The sequence below is a fragment of the Necator americanus genome, chromosome IV, assembly GCF_031761385.1.
Source record: "Necator americanus strain Aroian chromosome IV, whole genome shotgun sequence".
In the NCBI taxonomy this organism is placed as follows: domain Eukaryota; kingdom Metazoa; phylum Nematoda; class Chromadorea; order Rhabditida; family Ancylostomatidae; genus Necator; species Necator americanus.
This window is the reverse complement of record NC_087374.1, coordinates 10493795-10511185: the sequence shown is the minus strand read 5'-3', so window position 1 is coordinate 10511185 and position 17391 is coordinate 10493795. Positions and strand designations below refer to the sequence as shown.

General features: G+C 37.7%; 1 protein-coding gene across 1 annotated transcript; it reads left to right on the top strand.

The window, feature by feature from the left end:
- Nucleotides 1–7878: 7878 nt before the first annotated feature.
- On the top strand, nt 7879–13555 carry RB195_000861 (uncharacterized protein; the record flags this gene model as incomplete). The annotated part of the gene is made up of 4 exons (XM_064197399.1): nt 7879–7900; nt 12796–12845; nt 12916–13045; nt 13476–13555. The coding sequence occupies 4 exons, from the start codon at nt 7879–7881 to the stop codon at nt 13553–13555; spliced, it is 282 nt and encodes a 93-aa protein (XP_064053280.1).
- Nucleotides 13556–17391: the final 3836 nt, after the last annotated feature.

Here is a 17391-nt window from a genome sequence, read left to right as displayed (position 1 = left end):
AGGTGCACAAATCCTAAATGAAACAACATGAAAGAGAAATAATTTCAAAGAAAGAGAAAAGAACTGAAAGAACTGAACAAAAGGATAAATGAGAAAATATTCAAAAAGAAACCGAATCTTTATGATTAGAATGAATGGGAGAATGGAAATTGGTAGGGGGTAATGAGTGAGGAGGAAATGGCAACACTCGAGCTCCGCGCCCTTTTAATCATGTTTGCTGTGGGCAGACTTCTTAGTGGGATACAACACGGAGAGCAAAAGTGGAACATGCAACTTAGGCGAAGATCACATTTTTACCAAATGCATATCGATGCAGCGAAAGCCGTTCAGGATAAAACGGATGAAACGTTCACGTTTTTGATCTACTGAGCCTCACTGCGATGAGAAACGCCCACACTATTAGGTCATATAATAAATAATGCGATTTTTCAATTGTATAAAAATCAATCTGAATTAAAATTGTGGAATAGGATCCGGAAAAGGATTGTAAATTACCAGATAGATAGAGATGGATTGTAGAAAATAGAAGAATGTATAGATTTGATTTTAAAAAATTTATTGTTCATCTCAATTTCGAAAATAAAAAGCCTAAGAAATACAAAGTACCTTAGAAAGAGAAATAGATACCTTAGTCAAGTTATTCTCTCCCAACGCGAAATATAAAGAGTCCGGTAAAGCTATAGACCACTACTCTTAAAGAGTTTCGTTGGTCTGCTACGGTCGACAGCCGATGGATAAAAAAAATAATAATAAAAACAATAGATATGATAATATAATAATCATGCTATATAATAACGCGCTTAGCCCGTGTGTGTGTGTGTGTGTGTGTGTGTGTGTGTGTGTGTGTGTGTGTGTGTGTGTGTGTGTGTGTGTGTGTGTGTGTGTGTGTGTGTGTGTGTGTGTGTGTGTGTGTGTGTGTGTGTGTGTGTGTGTGTGTGTGTGTGTGTGTGTGTGTGTGTGTGTGTGTGTGTGACGAAAATACTCCATAATAATAATGCAAAACTCTGCACCGGTGAGGTGCCGAACCATCCCTATGCACCTGATAGGCAAGCACTCCACCTTTTCACCATTGTCCAAAGCTGTTTAACCATGTATGTTGGCTTTGATAAAGCAAATTAATTTCTAACATATGTTAGTGGGGGTAAATAAACTTCTATGTGAATGTACACTTCCAAATTTGCAAACTATCATGGTATATAATAACGGGCTTATTCTGTCACGTGTGTGCGTGTGTGTCTCAGTCAGGAAATTCCAAAAAGAGAGTGAGACGGGTCCCACTGCGTCGAATTTGTGCGCGGGAGCCCCAACGCTAGAATGGGTTTCTATGACTCATTCGCGTATTTATTTTCAAGCATATTTCTCTGATGCTGCTAACATCCTTTCTTCAAAAAGTGGAAACACACGTCCGAACGGCTGCTTAGATACAATACTAGCCAACACACGTTCACGTGGTCTGACGTAGAGTTTCATCTTACGATCTTCCATCACTACGATGATGATATTCACTTCATTTCATGTTAGCACATCATTCTGTGCTAATATGTTGTTGAGAGCCGAGGAAACTCATACTTCGAATAATGATTCCAACTTGTGGAGGTTTCAGAGCAACATAAATGTAAAATCAAGTTTGATTGTTCTCGAAATATAGTACTGACGCGTTTGGAAAGAAAATCACGAAATCTCTCATCTATGCCAACGTTTATGAGGAAAACAATTTTTCTTTCAGACTGGTATATAATAAGTATACTAATAATATCAGAGACTAATCACACTATCTGGATATAGATGCATTGTTTCTAGTTGTTTGTTAAAAGCTGGCCATCCTAGTTTGCAAGTGGAAATACTGGATAGACTTTGCTCGAAACTGGTTCCAACTTTTTTTGCTCCTATCACTTTTCCATTTCTTTATTATAGTAATATCGTTTTCAGTTGATACTCTGATCCAATCGATTCAACGCATCTGACATTCTTTATAGGATTTAGAATGGAAAATGAGTGAAAATATGCCTGATTCACATCCCCTAACGTTGCTTTTTTTCAGTATTTTATTGCGTTCATAGAGTAAAGAGAACAAACAACATTCATACAAATATACATAACAAATGTTTTGTATTTTACTTTTTTTAAAAACCTTTTTGGCGTCTGAAAAACTGAATGCTGTCATCAGCAGTGTTCAGCAGAAGTGATGGTGCTAATGACGTGTTTCAATGATAATTCAATGATAATTCAATGCGTTGGTGTTGAAATAATTACAAGGAATTAAATAAAAGATGGTGCACGTATGAGAGAGGAAAACAATGTCTGAAAAAATGATCTGAAAAAATGAAGAGTAAGGATGTTCGACTGTCTTTGAATCTCGGCATGTTGAAACGTAGTTTTTAACTGATTTCCTTAAGGAGGAATAGGATGTATTTCATTAGAAATAAATAATAATAATTAGAATAAGGATGTATATCACTTTTCCTATAATGGTGGAGTGAATAACATTTAAAATAAACAGAACAGGTGCAGTGTCTTTTGCTATCGGATTGTGCCTAAGTTTTCTTCTAGAACTGGCAATTAAATTCACAATAGCCTGAATTGTGGGTGAATGGAGGTCTATGACGTAGCCTATCAAATGTCGGAGCTCAGGACAATATTGGTGATCACATTGTGAAGTGATACATCTTTTTCTTTTAATAAAGAAAGAAAGTGTGTTATCATGTATATAATAACGGGCTTATTCTGTCACGTGTGTGTGTGTGTGTGTGTGTGTGTGTGTGTGTGTGTGTGTGTGTGTGTGTGTGTGTGTGTGTGTGTGTGTGTGTGTGTGTGTGTGTGTGTGTGTGTGTGTGTGTGTGTGTGTGTGTGTGTGTGTGTGTGTGTGTGTGTGTGTGTGTGTGTGTGTGTGTGTGTGTGTGTGTGTGTGTCAGTCACGAAATTCAAAAAGGGGGGTGCGACGGGTCCACCGGCGTCAAGTTGGTGCCTCGACGCTAGAAAGCTATAAAATGGTGTGCGACGGGTCCATCGGCGCCAGATACCTAAAGATGGGGGTGCGACGAGTCCACCGGCGTCAGATTGGTGCGCAGGTGCCAGATACCTGTACAAAGGGGTGTGACGGGTCCACCGGCGCCAAATACCTATAGAAGCGGGCGCGACCGATCCACCGGCGTCGGGTTGGTGTGCCGGTGCCAGATAGCCATAATACGGGGTGCGACTGGCCCACCGGTGTCGGATTGGTGTGCCGATGCCGGATGCCTATAGAAGAGGGTGCTACGGATCCACCAGTGTCGAAATGTTGCGCGATAACTTCGTGTGCAAGATGCAAAAGATAGATGGTCGCAGCCGTTTCATAGCCGTGGCGACTGGGCGCTTTGCTGTTCACCTTTACGGCTCCTCCACCTGTCTATTTCCTTTTTTGTTCGCCTCAAGTTGGTAGCATGCCGTTCTCAGAAAGTGAAAACCCGCATGCAAACGGCTGCTTAAATAGTAGCAAGATGTTTTTGTGATCTGACGTGGAACGTTATCTTTATCGGTAGGAAGATGTCTTTCACGTCATTTTATGCTAAAACATCCTTCTTTGATAACTGTTTGGGGAAAATAGGAGGAAAACCCATATTTCGCGTGATACTTTCTAACTTTGTCTAGGATATATTGGTATGGAGTGTTTGAAGCTGAAGTTCGAATGTTCTCCAAATGTAGAACTGACGCGTTGAGAAAGAAGACTATGAAATCTTTCGCTTCTAGTTATAATATAAAAAGGAAGAAAGATTGTTGGAGATACACAAGTCCAATTTCACAGAAAATGCCACTACTGCTAATTTTCGTTGATTAGTGAAGGGGAGCGAAGTGAACACCACAGAAAGTCTGAAGTCCGATTTTAGCCGGACGTTCAGACTGGTAAGTTATAAAACAGAAAAACAAGAAATAAACGTGTCTAAAAGCAGAGATGAACTTAGGGGACAACTTTATAAGCAGATCTTTCCAGAAGAAAAAGTGCATCTGGACGTGATGGAGGCCTGTTTGAGTAATTCACAAACATAATGTGATTTAAAAGATTTATACCGAACAGAAATAAATAGTTGTTGTCCGTTCTGTTTAGCAAAAATTTCAAATTTTGTACAATTGACGTCCTGGAGTTCGTAAACAGCTTTCAGCTATTCACCTAATTCAGTTTCAAATGGTTATGCTGTTTTTTTTAAATATTCTTAGAAAACTTCAATTTCAATTTTATGTAGAGATCGTATCGTATCTGGAACGCATCCATTCCATCTGTAAACAAATCGATAGCTTCTCTTGACGTCAACTCACACAAAACAAAAGGCAGCAAAATACTCACTCAAGAATAATTCCTCTACCGTACCTCATAGGAACTGAAGCGGTTCTTACGCCGTCTTTTTTAAAGACGATTAAAGGAAGTTGAACGAAGCCACGTCGGTTTCCGTAGTTTACAATCCGAAGTTTACGGTGCTCTGGGGTTTCCCTAATACGTCAATTTCGTGATGGACTGCCTTCAAGGTGGATTTCATACCCAAAGCATGGAAATATGCAGTTTAAAAACATAGACATCCTGAGAATTGTAGGTGTCCGACGAACACAAGATCAGAACAGAAAACTCAGTTGACATTTCCACATCATTGGTTTAGGGAGGACTTGTGAAATACCGTAAAAGTGTGCATATGTAGCTGCGATCAGGTTCCAATTTGGTAATCACATTAATCTAAAACTGTTTCTCTAAGATGGAGGCCTTCTACAAACTCCTACACTCAGCTCGCCCATGACAAATCTAATCTGAGCCAATGGAATTCAAATCAAGGATTGGCCTCAATTTTTGTGTTCTATGTGTCGTTGAAGGAATAATCGAAGACCCACATGTGCAGAACACTCTGGCCCTCAAATATCCTAGAGTAAGCTGAATTTGGCATTGAACGACAGATTCTTCGTCTCGTTTCCCTAGCACGAGGTCATTTTTCAAAAAAAAAAAACTCTTTTGGAAGTCTACATCTTTTCTCTTCAAAAAAAAGGAGTAAAAGTGCAAATTTAGGACGAATTAGGAGTGGGCACGCAATAGTTAGATTTTGAAGTTGCTTGACTTCATGGTAAACAAAAATGATTCAATTCTTTAGAGCTTTTTTTCTTTTTTTCACTACGGATGATTTGTTAGCACGTGCTGGCCGTGTGTCACGTGTTGTTGTTAACTCTTCCTTCTCAATGGTCTTCACATACGAAGGGCAACAGCGATCAGAATCGATTTTATCTTCCACGATCTAAAAAATTGCACGGCACGAATTTTTGTAATTATAACTGAACGCAGCTCCATGAGACTCTGGTGATTCCAAGTTCATGCCTCATCACGTGTAAATCATATGTTTTTAACATGTTTAGATTTGTTTGAACTTGTTTGAAGTATGAAAACATGATAAAGCAAGCTTGACCACGTTCATGTTTGAATAATATTCCACTTTTTTCGTTTTTTTTTTCTTTTTTCTCTTTGTTTTCTTTTTATTTGTATTATTACTGCTATTCCATATTTCGAACAACGACACATTCTGACCAACAATTCCGAACAACAATGGGGAATTCCTTTCGCCTATTTTTCTTTGTTAACCATGTAAAGGGCGGGTGTGGCGCAGTCGGTTAGAGGTCCGTTGTAGCCACACGGTCGAGGGTTCGAAACCGCCCTAGTGCAAACCAAGCCTTTCATCCCTCCGGGGTCGATAAATTGGTGCCAGACTTGTCTGGGAGGATAAAAACACTGACTTGATCACCGGCTGGCCCCCCGCAAGTCATTGTATAGGCCAATACGCGTTCGTGAACCTCAAACGATTACGAATCCCAGTAAAAAACGCCTTGGCCCCATCCTAAGTGGATTGATACGCCAGAGACTTTATCGTTTACTTTTTTTTATCCATGTAAATAAGCATAGGTTCCCTTTACTTATGATTACTGGAAAAAAGCTCTTGTATCCGGCTTTTTGGCATTATTGGAAGAATTTGGCCAAAAATTAAACTATGTATGATTTTAGACAGACACTATGTATCTGTGTGGAATAAACGCTAAGGTCTCGAGAAACAAAGGTGATGAAAAGATGATGTTCTTTTTTCTGATGGTGCAGACGGAGAGAGAGAGATAACAGGAACTTGGTTGTTTTTCCCTTTGAACTTGCAACACAATTAACTCTTAATGAGAACGCCCTCATTCATTGTATGCCCAACTTCTTAAATTATGGATTTAGCATATCACAAACTTAAAATTGCATGGAAACTTGGTGGAAAACATAGAGCAAGATGTAGATTACGAATCCGAACATAGCCTCGCTAAATTTTTTCTAATCATCTTCAGGAACAAAGCGTGAGAATGGTGTTTTTTCATTACGAGATATGTTATAACACGTCCTAGAGTAAATAGTTGTACATGCTGCGGTACCCTCGACATTTTATTGTTAGTTTTACTTGAGCAGGCTGCTGACCTCGTCGGTCTCCGATCGCTCGCAGTGGATGCTTTGCGTATCCAGGAGTGGCACGTTTCATCTCGTAGGGCCAAACTCCGTTTCTCACGCCGTTTTTTTAAGTCGATAAGGAGAAATTGAAGGGCCACGCTCATATTCGTATTCTACACTCTAAACTCTCTATTTTAAATTTGGTTTCCATAATCTCGTTAAACGATGCCTCCAGGGATGTTTCCCTTGGTCATCTCCCTAAGTTGATTTCATTATTTTACTTTTTTTTGGAAATTTATCTGTTATTTTATTTCAATTACTTAATCGTTATTCATCCTTTTTAATTTCTTTTATTTATTTGTGTTTTTTAGAAGTGATAGAACATTTCTTCAACATCGTTATTCACTTGAACATGCCCAAGATGTGCCATATGAAGTCCTTTATCTTTATTTTTAGATATTCGTGTGCACTATTAACGCTAATTTTTGCATGTATCTTTTAGTTTTCCTTTCATCAGACGTCCATTTCTTCACTTTTATTTCTTCATTTAATAGCGTGGCCTTTGGCAAACAGCACATGGATCTTGGAAGCTCTGGAAATATTTGTGTATTGTTGCAAAAAAAGATGGCAGAACCATTCAAGTTGTTCCCGAAGAAATCGTTGCTATACAAATAAGTAATTTGGTTGCTAAATTGAAAACATGCATTTTTTTCTTGTATAATTTCATTCTGATTTCAAATATATTAATTTCGAATACATAATCCTACATCCAGTAATTTTTGGGTTACTAAAAGTAGAGGAAAACATCCTAAACAAGAAGCTTAACAATATCAATCGAAGCAGCCCAATAAACTCCTAAAAAGTGAATTTTATTTAATTATGAAAAAAATGTGTGCAGATATGTGCTTATGTTAGTGATGCAGAATTATTCTCTCACGTGCGTCAGTGAGCCATTGAAAGAAAAATTTTGCTTCGCCTCATTTGACGGGATTGAAAGCTCAAATGCTTTCATGTCGCATCGTTGCCAGGAGCTGCACATCCTTTCAACATTCCTCGACATTAACGCATATAGGCAGTATTAATCAGTGAAAAGTATTCCTAAGTTTTTTTTTCTGGGACGCGCAATAATTCTTCTCTTAAAGATGGTTGTCGAGAATTATTTCTTCTTCTCATAAAATTTTTCCTTATTTCACTACCGGATTGTGCTTGCCAGAATCATTATTTTTAGTAAAAAATGTGAGCTCCATCAATAATGGAATTATATTCTTCTGTATCCTTTTATAGTAACGTTAATATTGCTTTTTTTATAAGTTCATTCTCTCTATAGTCATACACTTTCACATATGCTCCCGAATCCATTTCTAGCATATAGTTTTAATAGATCTTGTGACAAAAGTTGTTGTTCCAGCTGAAGAGTCACTTTTTTTAGGAGAAAAAGTTCTACCTTACCTCGGAATGAAATGTCATCATCAACAAAAATGAGTAAATGAATGAATGAATGAATGGACGAATTGATTAATCTCAGAGTTTTTATGCGAGCGAATAGTCGGTTGCTAAAAGATTATGTAACCCTATTGAACGTCTTTAAAGAGGGAGGGGGGGAATTAGTATTTGTTAGTATTTCTTCGTAACTGTGCACTAACTTACATGGGTTGAAGAAAATTCATTTGTCTCGAGAACTCTTTCAAAAATAGACCTATTAATGATAGAATTTGATTGCCTTTCAATGTCTAGATACTCAAATCCCATGAGGGCTGTTTGTTTTGACATACGTATTTACAGATAACAGACAGTCACTAATCTTTTGCCTATTGTTAATTGCAACCAAAAGAATATCCCAGCAACCAGGGATTAATTGAGTCACAAGTGGGAAGCTCAACACTATCGAACGGTAACAGTTCGGATGCTGATTTGAAATTCCAACCAGAATAACTCTATTAGGCTACCGTAACTTTTATGAATACCTACATTTCCGTTCCCCTCTCCTTTTGCAAGGAGCTTTCCACTGGAACCGTCAGCTATTTTACACAAAATATCTACAAAATATGGACGGGTGTAGTGTAGCGGTTAGAGGTTCCGCTTCCTGCACGATCGATCGGAAGTTCGAATCCGCCCTAGTTCTCACCAAGCCTTTCATACCTCCGGGGTCGATAAATTGGTATCAGATTTGTCTGGGAAGATAAAAGAGTTGACACATCGGCTAGCCACCGCAAGTCATTGTAAGGGCCAGTTACACGTTCGTAAACCTCAAACGATTCTGAATTGAAGTGAATGTGGAGCGCATCCCAAGCGGATTGATTAACGCCAGAAACTTTACTTTAACTTTTATCTACAAATGAAAATGTGAAATGCATTATGGGACATCTAGAAACTAGAATACTACAAAAGAAAGTGTAACTGTGTAACGGAGCCGAGTATAGGAGTCTGATCGCTACCTGCGCTGTTGCCCTGGTCTTAATAAGTGCAATCACGCATTTGAGTGCACCCTCTAGGGATGTACGAGCTAGTATTGTTACTGGGTATATAACTATCATAGGTTACCAAAGTTACATGGCGGAAGTTACTCAAATATTGCAAAAAGTGCCGTTTTCCAGTACTGCTAAACGCCAACCCAAATAAGTCGAATACCTAGAGGGTGTATGGAATCTCTGGCAAAAACTCTCCGTTTTGTTACGCTGAACTGCCGGACATTGAAGTACACGGGTCACTCAGCGTCGAAAAGAACCTCACACGAGACACGAAGCCTCGGAAAATATGGAAAAGTGACGAACCCACGCGCCGCTACTGCTGTAGATCGGCAAGATGTGGACAGAGCTGTATTCAAGGATACCATGACTCGGTGAAGATGCGGACAACCGCATCGAACAATAATACCACTCCTCAGGTTGAGTTAAATTGAGAATCATATGATGTCTCAAGAACCTTTTTTCCTAGATTTGATGATTTTTCTTGTAGTGATGAAATTCTGTAACGAGTGTTGAAGAAAGTGCGCTTCTCTCCTCTAAATCTTTTAATCGTGAACCTATTTTCCTGCCACTCCGGCAAAATGTCTTCAAAAAAGTATCTGTGACGGTTTCTAGGAACCTTGTAATTATGCGTTCGAAACAGTACGGTATGATTTCTTGACTTCTGAAATCAATCTGTGAACTGTTGAGCACATTTGTTCGTGGGATATGGTCGCTATGGTTGCTTTTTATTGTGATAAGCCCTTGTAGCTTCAGGCAATTAATGATTAGCAACTATGTTCTTAGGTATCTCGTGCACATCATAATGAATGTATCCATCCACCCATATGTCCGCATGATCTTCTATTTAATTATGTTCCTTGAAGCCTCTACAACATTAAACATAATCATGTATGTCTCTGCGGCGGTCCACAGAGATCGAATGTGTTATATGAGAGGGAAAGAAAGACAGAATTATTCTTAGCGTCTTTGTCTGCCTGCGAAACAAAAACAGTAGGAGATTCCTGGAAAAATCAAACATTAGGGTGTTCGAAAAGTATCTGCCGAAAATTCTGCAGTAGTGCAGATTTTTTGAGATGTTCTGGAAGTTCGTCGAATAATAGAATGTTGTTAAAAAGTTGTGTTGTTTTGAAATTTTGCCGTATTTCGGCAGATTCTTCGCGAACACCCTAATAATACCTCAAAAATTAGTTTTTCTCTTAGATTTGATGGCTTGGACACTTTTCACTCTCGTTTCTCGGTATGGTTTACCGAGGATCACAGTGTGGTTGAATTCAAATTCTCTTCTACTAAATGCAGATGAGACTTCTTCAAAGCTAGTTATCCGTCTAATTAGGCGCCATGCAACAAATAAATGACTAATGGTTGCGCTAAGTGATCATCCTGATGTCGTGGCATTTTCAGTTCTTTGTAATGTTTTGCAAGCATTACTAGCCAAAAAAGAAAAAAAAAGATAATTTGTAGGAGCTCTGAGAAAACTCGAACAAACAACTTCAACAACAATTTAATTGAAGTGGGTGGTAGCAGATAGCATAGCAGGAGAAAAGAACAACTTCTCGTTTCTTGATCCAAGGTGGCTGCCTCATCGAGCAATGTAGAGCAATTGAAATAAAAAAAAGAAGAATTTTCGTTTCAAGAATACTATTTCACTTCCAGATTTCAAGCTGGATTGATTATGAGAACGTATCGAATCCAAAATATAGTGAATATGTAAATCTATTAGATATGCTACTATCGGAAATGTGAAGAAATTCCCATTTGTAGATATTTTTTAGAAATGAGAAGAAAAGTGAGTGCTAACGAGAACGCTTCCCTCGGGCTAAAAATAATCTCTTGCTCCTAGACATACATATAATCTGTGGGAATATTGAAGGAGTAGCTGTGTCGAAACTTTATGTTTTACCGTCAGTCTGCGTGTGTCGCTCTGTCTTAGCTTTCCTGTTGAGGTTTTTTTTCCCTCCTTTACTGGAGGGACATCATTCAAAGGCAGATAAGTTGAGAGCGGGATATTATAATAGACTGTGGGCTAGGCTTATATTGAATATAGTTTAGTTGAAATTTTATTTCAAAAGTTTTCGTTATATTTGAACAATAATTAAAAGAGAAGTCAAGAGAAATATACGGATTCCATGTCAGTTTTAATATCAAGAAATAAAGCAATGACTAATGTGTGCAAACAGTGTTGAACAAAAATGGCCTTTGAAGAACTGCTTCTCCTACCATGAATTTCCCTTTCAGGATTTTTCAAATTCAATTTCATGCTGTAAATTTTTCAAGGTCCTTAAACTATCCAACTTCACATGCAATTATCTTTACCACCAATTATCTCTATATCTATCTTTAGTACCGTTAATTTGCAGTTATGTAGATCACAGTACTGAGAAACTGGAACTGCAGCAATCTTCGCAGAGAATTGTTTTTCTCATAAAAAATCAATTCAGTTCTTCACTCCCAAACTTCTATTATTGCGGCGAAAATTTCCTGGATTCGCTGATTCTCGATTTTCCCTTCCCTTTCCCTTTCCGTCAGTTCTTCTTATTTGCATAATTGATAGGCTATGATTATTTTGGTGACCAAAAATCTTTTGGGCCTCACCTTAAATTATTTTCGAACGAATTTTTAAATTTCTGAATTGCTTAAATTTTTGAACATGATCTTGGCTCATATATACAGTAACCTGCTCACAAGTCTTATCACAATTTCATTTGTTTTTATTTCAGAAAATTGGAATTGCTTATTTACACATCTCTGTTTACTTTTCTGCACAATTAACCAATTAAAATCAATCAATTATTTTTTTCGTTTGGAAATTCTTTATTTCGTATTGAATGCGAGAATTTTGAATTTTGAATTTTGAAAAGAATTTTGTATTTGATTTGCATTATTAAGTATGTTCGGACACAAGAATGCATGCACAAACGCGAGGCATTCTCTACAAGTTCTTGGATCAGAGAATCATGGATGGAAGGGTGACAGAAGGTCTCAGTTGTTCTATCGGAAAACTCCTAACACTAGTAGATTTGAAGTAATTAAATCCTGAAGATGTGACGTGACACACAAATGTAAAGAACTGCTTTATTAGGCAATTTAACCAACGAATTTAATTTGTGCAACTTTGTTTCGTCATTCTATAAGTGTAGAGAGTTACATCGTTGACTAAATTGAGGTTTTTGACGTTCCTCAGACCTCTGCAGGAGTTTCGCATTCTTGCTGGATTTCTGCAAAATGTATTTTTTTTTCAAATCATACATACAAGTGGAAGGAACATAAGATCGAGAATTCCCTGAACACAGCCTCCAATTTACCTCGAAATATTATGGTGTGGGGTGAGTCATCAATTTCAATCACTATTGAGATCAAAATCAAAAATTGCACCTTGCCAATGGAGCCAATGAAAGCCTTTAATATATGAATGACGCGAAATTTCCTTGATCTTCTGGATTCAAGTACTCGGTCTTTGGTCATTCAATGTCATTGCAAAATGTTGAGAATTAATCGTTTTCTTAATGCTCTGTTTTCGACTTGCACGCCTTGATTCCACTGAAGAATAAAGAGGATCAAGTGCTGACGTAATCAATCCGCTTAAGATACGGATAACTGAGCATAAAATGGTTCGTGTTGAGCGACTCCTTCCCTCATCCAGAGTTTCAGGTCACTCTTCTCATCCCCTCAAACAATTTTTGCAGCTAAGATGAGATAAGACAGATATGTTGTTTTTTTTAGTATGGTATGAATTCTCTGGCTAGTCTAAGACGGTTTCGAACCAGCTAGTGGTGCTAGTGCACGGGAACTTCTTACTACTGCACTATATATACATCGCTTTATCATAACAAATAAATAAATACATACCTATTCATAACGATAAAAAAAACGAATTATTTCCTATTTTGGTCTCACTTCGTCGTATTACAGGCGAGTTGTTGCTTCCGCGTTATCAACGGTCACCAACGACGCAACATCCGGTAAGCGTTCAATTTCCTGTCGGAAACCTCACGCTCTTCCGACATCTTCTGGTCGCTTTGGTATATTCAGTCCATCCTGACCCGCTTTCATCGTGTCAACAGCGCTATGGCCGTTGAGCTACGGCTTCCGGCAGTCACCATTACAAGTTGGCTTCTCGAGCTAATAGAGGAAACAAGCTGTCGGTCTATGGATAGGGATAGTATGGCTTCTATTTGTCATTTTCACTAGAGAGTTTCCATCACAAACATTTTCTCATTTCTTTTTCCTCACATGAAGGAATGTTGTGGATTTTGTTTACGATTTTCTAATGATCAATTTTAGTCGCTAGTTTCTGGTGACGACACACGGTAAAAGTAACCGTTGGCGAGTTTATCGTTATATCCATTCAAATTACAAACTATTTTTAATAAATCATTTCTGTTTAACTGAATCCAGTTTTTGTATTCACATGAATACATCTTTCACCTATGTATTTTAAAACTTACTTATTTCCGCACCCTATCTCTTCCTTATTATTGGAAATGTTGTTGTCTGTTAATATAATTTAATATATATTTTCGACTTGGATTTTCCTTATTATCAGTTTTATACTTCATTAAAAACTTTTCGACCGCTAGATACATTTTCAGGCACTAACGAAGAAATTTGTTTGGTAGAAAATAACGTCCAGCGAAGGTCCGTTTTTCCTCGAATAGCTTACGTGCTATGAGAAAAAAACGAAAAAGAAAAAATAATTAATTAATTGATTAATTAATTGTTTTAGATTTGTTGAAAATGAACGTACATACATATTGTGTGCTGTTCCCTTTCGAAGAAAAAATTTTCTTAATAGTTCTTATTGTTAAAGGACAAAATTTGCCGAAGTGTCTGTCCTTGCTTTTCTCAATTGCTAGTGAACTTGTGCACTTTACGAGGAATTTCTGTTCTCCGTATTTCTTAGTGCTATTTTCGTACCAGAAATATACATACTGCGTTATATGCGTCAATTGATATGCAAGCTTTATTCAGCAAAGAATCCGTAAAGCTCGTCGTTAGGATTTCTTCTGCTCAACTCAACTGCTTTATCCTTCTACTTCTCTCATACTAGGCTGAGATACTTCTCAAATTTTCTTCTTCTGGAACGTAATCCATAAGGGTGGGCGGAAGGGGTCTTGTTGAGACTTTGCGGTCGCTGGTTCAAAACCATGTGTCAGCCAAGGATTTGATTTCTTCTCGTAGGACAAATTGGTGCCAGTCTTGCCTGTGAGGGTAAAACACCGACCTGAGATATCGACTGATCCTCACAAGTTATTCTATAGGCCGTAGGCGTTGTCCTCAAAACATTAAACGATTTCGGAGTGAATTCGAACGTGTTTACATATTCAAAAAAAAAAACTGGTTAATGCCAACCGCTTCTTTGCTCCGCAATTTTCTACATACTATAATTCACCTGTCTACATGTATGGATTACCAACGTTCTGAAGGTGTTGAATTAAGAAAGTGCAAAAATTTCATTTCATTTTATTGCTATTCCATACCAGACAGAATAAAACAGCACTTTCTTTTCCGTGAAATAGGAAGGAGAAGAGTGCGTAAAAGTGCTTATATCTAGTCTTGTATATAAATTTTACACCTATATTCAAATAATGGACAGGGAAAGCGCAGTCGGTAAGAGGTCCGCTACAGCCGCACGGTCGCTAGTTCGAAACCACCCTCGTCCCAACCAAGTGGTCGCGATAAATTGGTACCAGGCTTGGCTGGGAACTTAAAAAGCACTGATTTGACACATTGACTGGTAAGCCACTAGCTGGCTTCGATACTCGTTCGTAACCTCAAACGATTCTGAAATGAAGTGAACGCGGTGACGCATCCGAAGCGGATTGACACGCCAGAGTCGCTATCCGTTTTTATCCTTCATATTACAATTCAAGTTCAATCAGAATGACGGGTAATCATGTCACAGAATCGTGAACACCTAAGGAGAAAACTCTCAAACAGGTGAAAATTTCTTCAAATATTCAATGATTATTCATATTTTCACTACTTCTGAATGGTAATTATACAGATGTAGTATTGGTTGCATAACAATACGAGATGCACCTTGTATCACCCTTTTTGACAGAAGTGATGGTCCAGTGAACTGTTATTCACGCTGGACACGCTCACATCACCTATGGATCTACTTCTGCTGACGAGTTTTTTTTTCTTCATGCATCCATAAATTCTAGTACCAATTCCATCATTAGGTTGTTTTTGTTTTTGTTTTCAGTCTTATGTTGATACAAGCTCACCTAAAAGTCTTGTCTCATACAATTCTGAATCTTCCGGAAAAGTTCTGGCCAGCCGATTTTTCGAATGATGTGCACTCGATTGGTTTTTATGTGACTAATCAAACAAGCGTGTAATTCGGTTCTGACCGTTCCAGGTGTTAAAATTCATCGCTACCTTTTTTTTCCTTTTTTCCTTTTTTTCTTCATGCTTCCATAAATTCTAGTACTAATTCCATTAAGAGGTTGTTTTTATTTTTGTTTTCAGCTTTAGCTTCACCTTTTAGCTTCGTTTAATTTTAACAGCGAATTGACCCATTTGTTTTCATATTCTCATATTTTTTTAGGAAGCAAAAAATCGTTGGAAATATCAACTCTTGACGGAGCTTCCTTATAAGATTGAGCTTAAAATTAATTTCCTCCTAAAATGTTCAACTCTGCAAGACCTCATTTCATATTTGAAATGGGCCTTTCCCTCTAACGTGGTTGTTTCATTAAAAGAAAAATTATTACGATATCTGAAGAGAAATATCACTATATTTTGATTACGTATATTTCTTTTATTTTCTACACTACCTACTATGTTCTATTCAACTCCATTCCTTCTTTTCCTGCGTCCTGCGTCTCTCCGCCCTCTAATTGCGTCAATTACCGCTCCTTTGCGTTGACGGACATTTTTTCGGTTTTTCAGTTAATAAAAAAACTTTTTCGCAATGTTTTTTCTCCGTCTGTTGACGTGAGAACCTTTTCAAAACTCTACTCTTAAATTTGTTGGAGGGAAATTTTAGGAACAAAATAGCTGCTACACTATAGAGTGCTTTCGAGAATCTGGAACGATTCTGGAAACACGGCAGTAATTGCAGCAGTCGTAGTGTGGAAAGAGCTGTGTGTACGTGTATGGGAGTCACAATGTGTTCGAGTAGTCATACGACTAACTCTTTTCACACATACCTCATTCTTCCGCACCCTGACAACCGTTTAGCACTTCTACCGATAAAGATCTCCTTCTTTTTAGAATGAGTATTTTTTTAGGAGGTATCGGATTAATAAGATTTTAACAGCTAATTAACACCTTACTTTAGTCAGAAGTATTCAATATTTGATTACTTCTGACTATTTTTTTTATTTTACTCAATTTCATTCTCCATGGCAAACCTATAAAATCTATATTTTTAGTGCAACACTTACCTTCTTCACTTTTTTTTTGTTTCTCATACTCTTTCAATTTTTTCAACGTACCAACCACGTGTTCGTACGTTGTTTTCCACGAAAAACAATTCATTACGAGCTGATTTAAATATCTCACTTGTGTTAGTCAAGGAAACGATTCTAAGCCGCTCATCAGGCTTCTTCTCCTCATCCGTCGTTCACGTCATCAACGTGTTTATCCCGATTTTAATCCCGGATTTGGACTAAGCGTCGTAAATGTGCTTCCTAGCATTTAGCTCCACCTTGAATAGCACGGAATACGTGTTCTCCTTATTCCCAAACTGTGTAGAAGTTTTTAATGCCAATATAAAATGTTTTGGGATTCGTTTTCTACCTATATACATAACTTAAATTCTTCGTATGTTTATGTTGTTGAATAGGAGAGTAAGCAACACGCACATATGGCAAATATTTGTCAAAATATATAATATTTGGTCATTTATGATTTTATCGAATCCCTTCAGAAGAAGATGAGCATTAATCTCAAGAATCATTAGAAGAATCATATCGTATAAGCACGTGGTTGCGTTAAATATAGGATAGACTGGTTGTTTTTCACAAAATCAGACTTCTCCCCTACTAAATGTTCATCATCTGTTGTGTCCGTTGAATATTCATGGTTATTACTTGAGTTTATAATATTTGAAGAGAAAGAATTGCCCATATCCTGACTTCCTATTTTTTTCTAGGCTTATTCACATGTAATTACGTCCTCTTCAACCTCATTTCCTTTCTAAGTGCTACTTCATGATAAGTTTTACAATAAAGAATTATTGGAGCATGAAATAAAAATAATTATCGTTGTGCATCGGACATTTCAGCGTAAAATTCTACCATTGGGACGTTTCAGCGCAAAAAAAAAAACATTGCCTTGCGAAATGTTCAAAGAGAGGGAGAGTGAGGAAGAGATAGGGAGAAAAGAAAGATGAAGAGAGGAAAAGAAAAACACCTTTTCTCGGATACTCCGTTAAAGCGAATGATTGCAATAAACGCCCACCAAGTGAAGCTTCTTCACCTCAAGAAATTCCAATTTTCAGGGAACTATCATTGTTGTTGTTGTATTGTTCTTCCTATGATGTTCATGGATGCT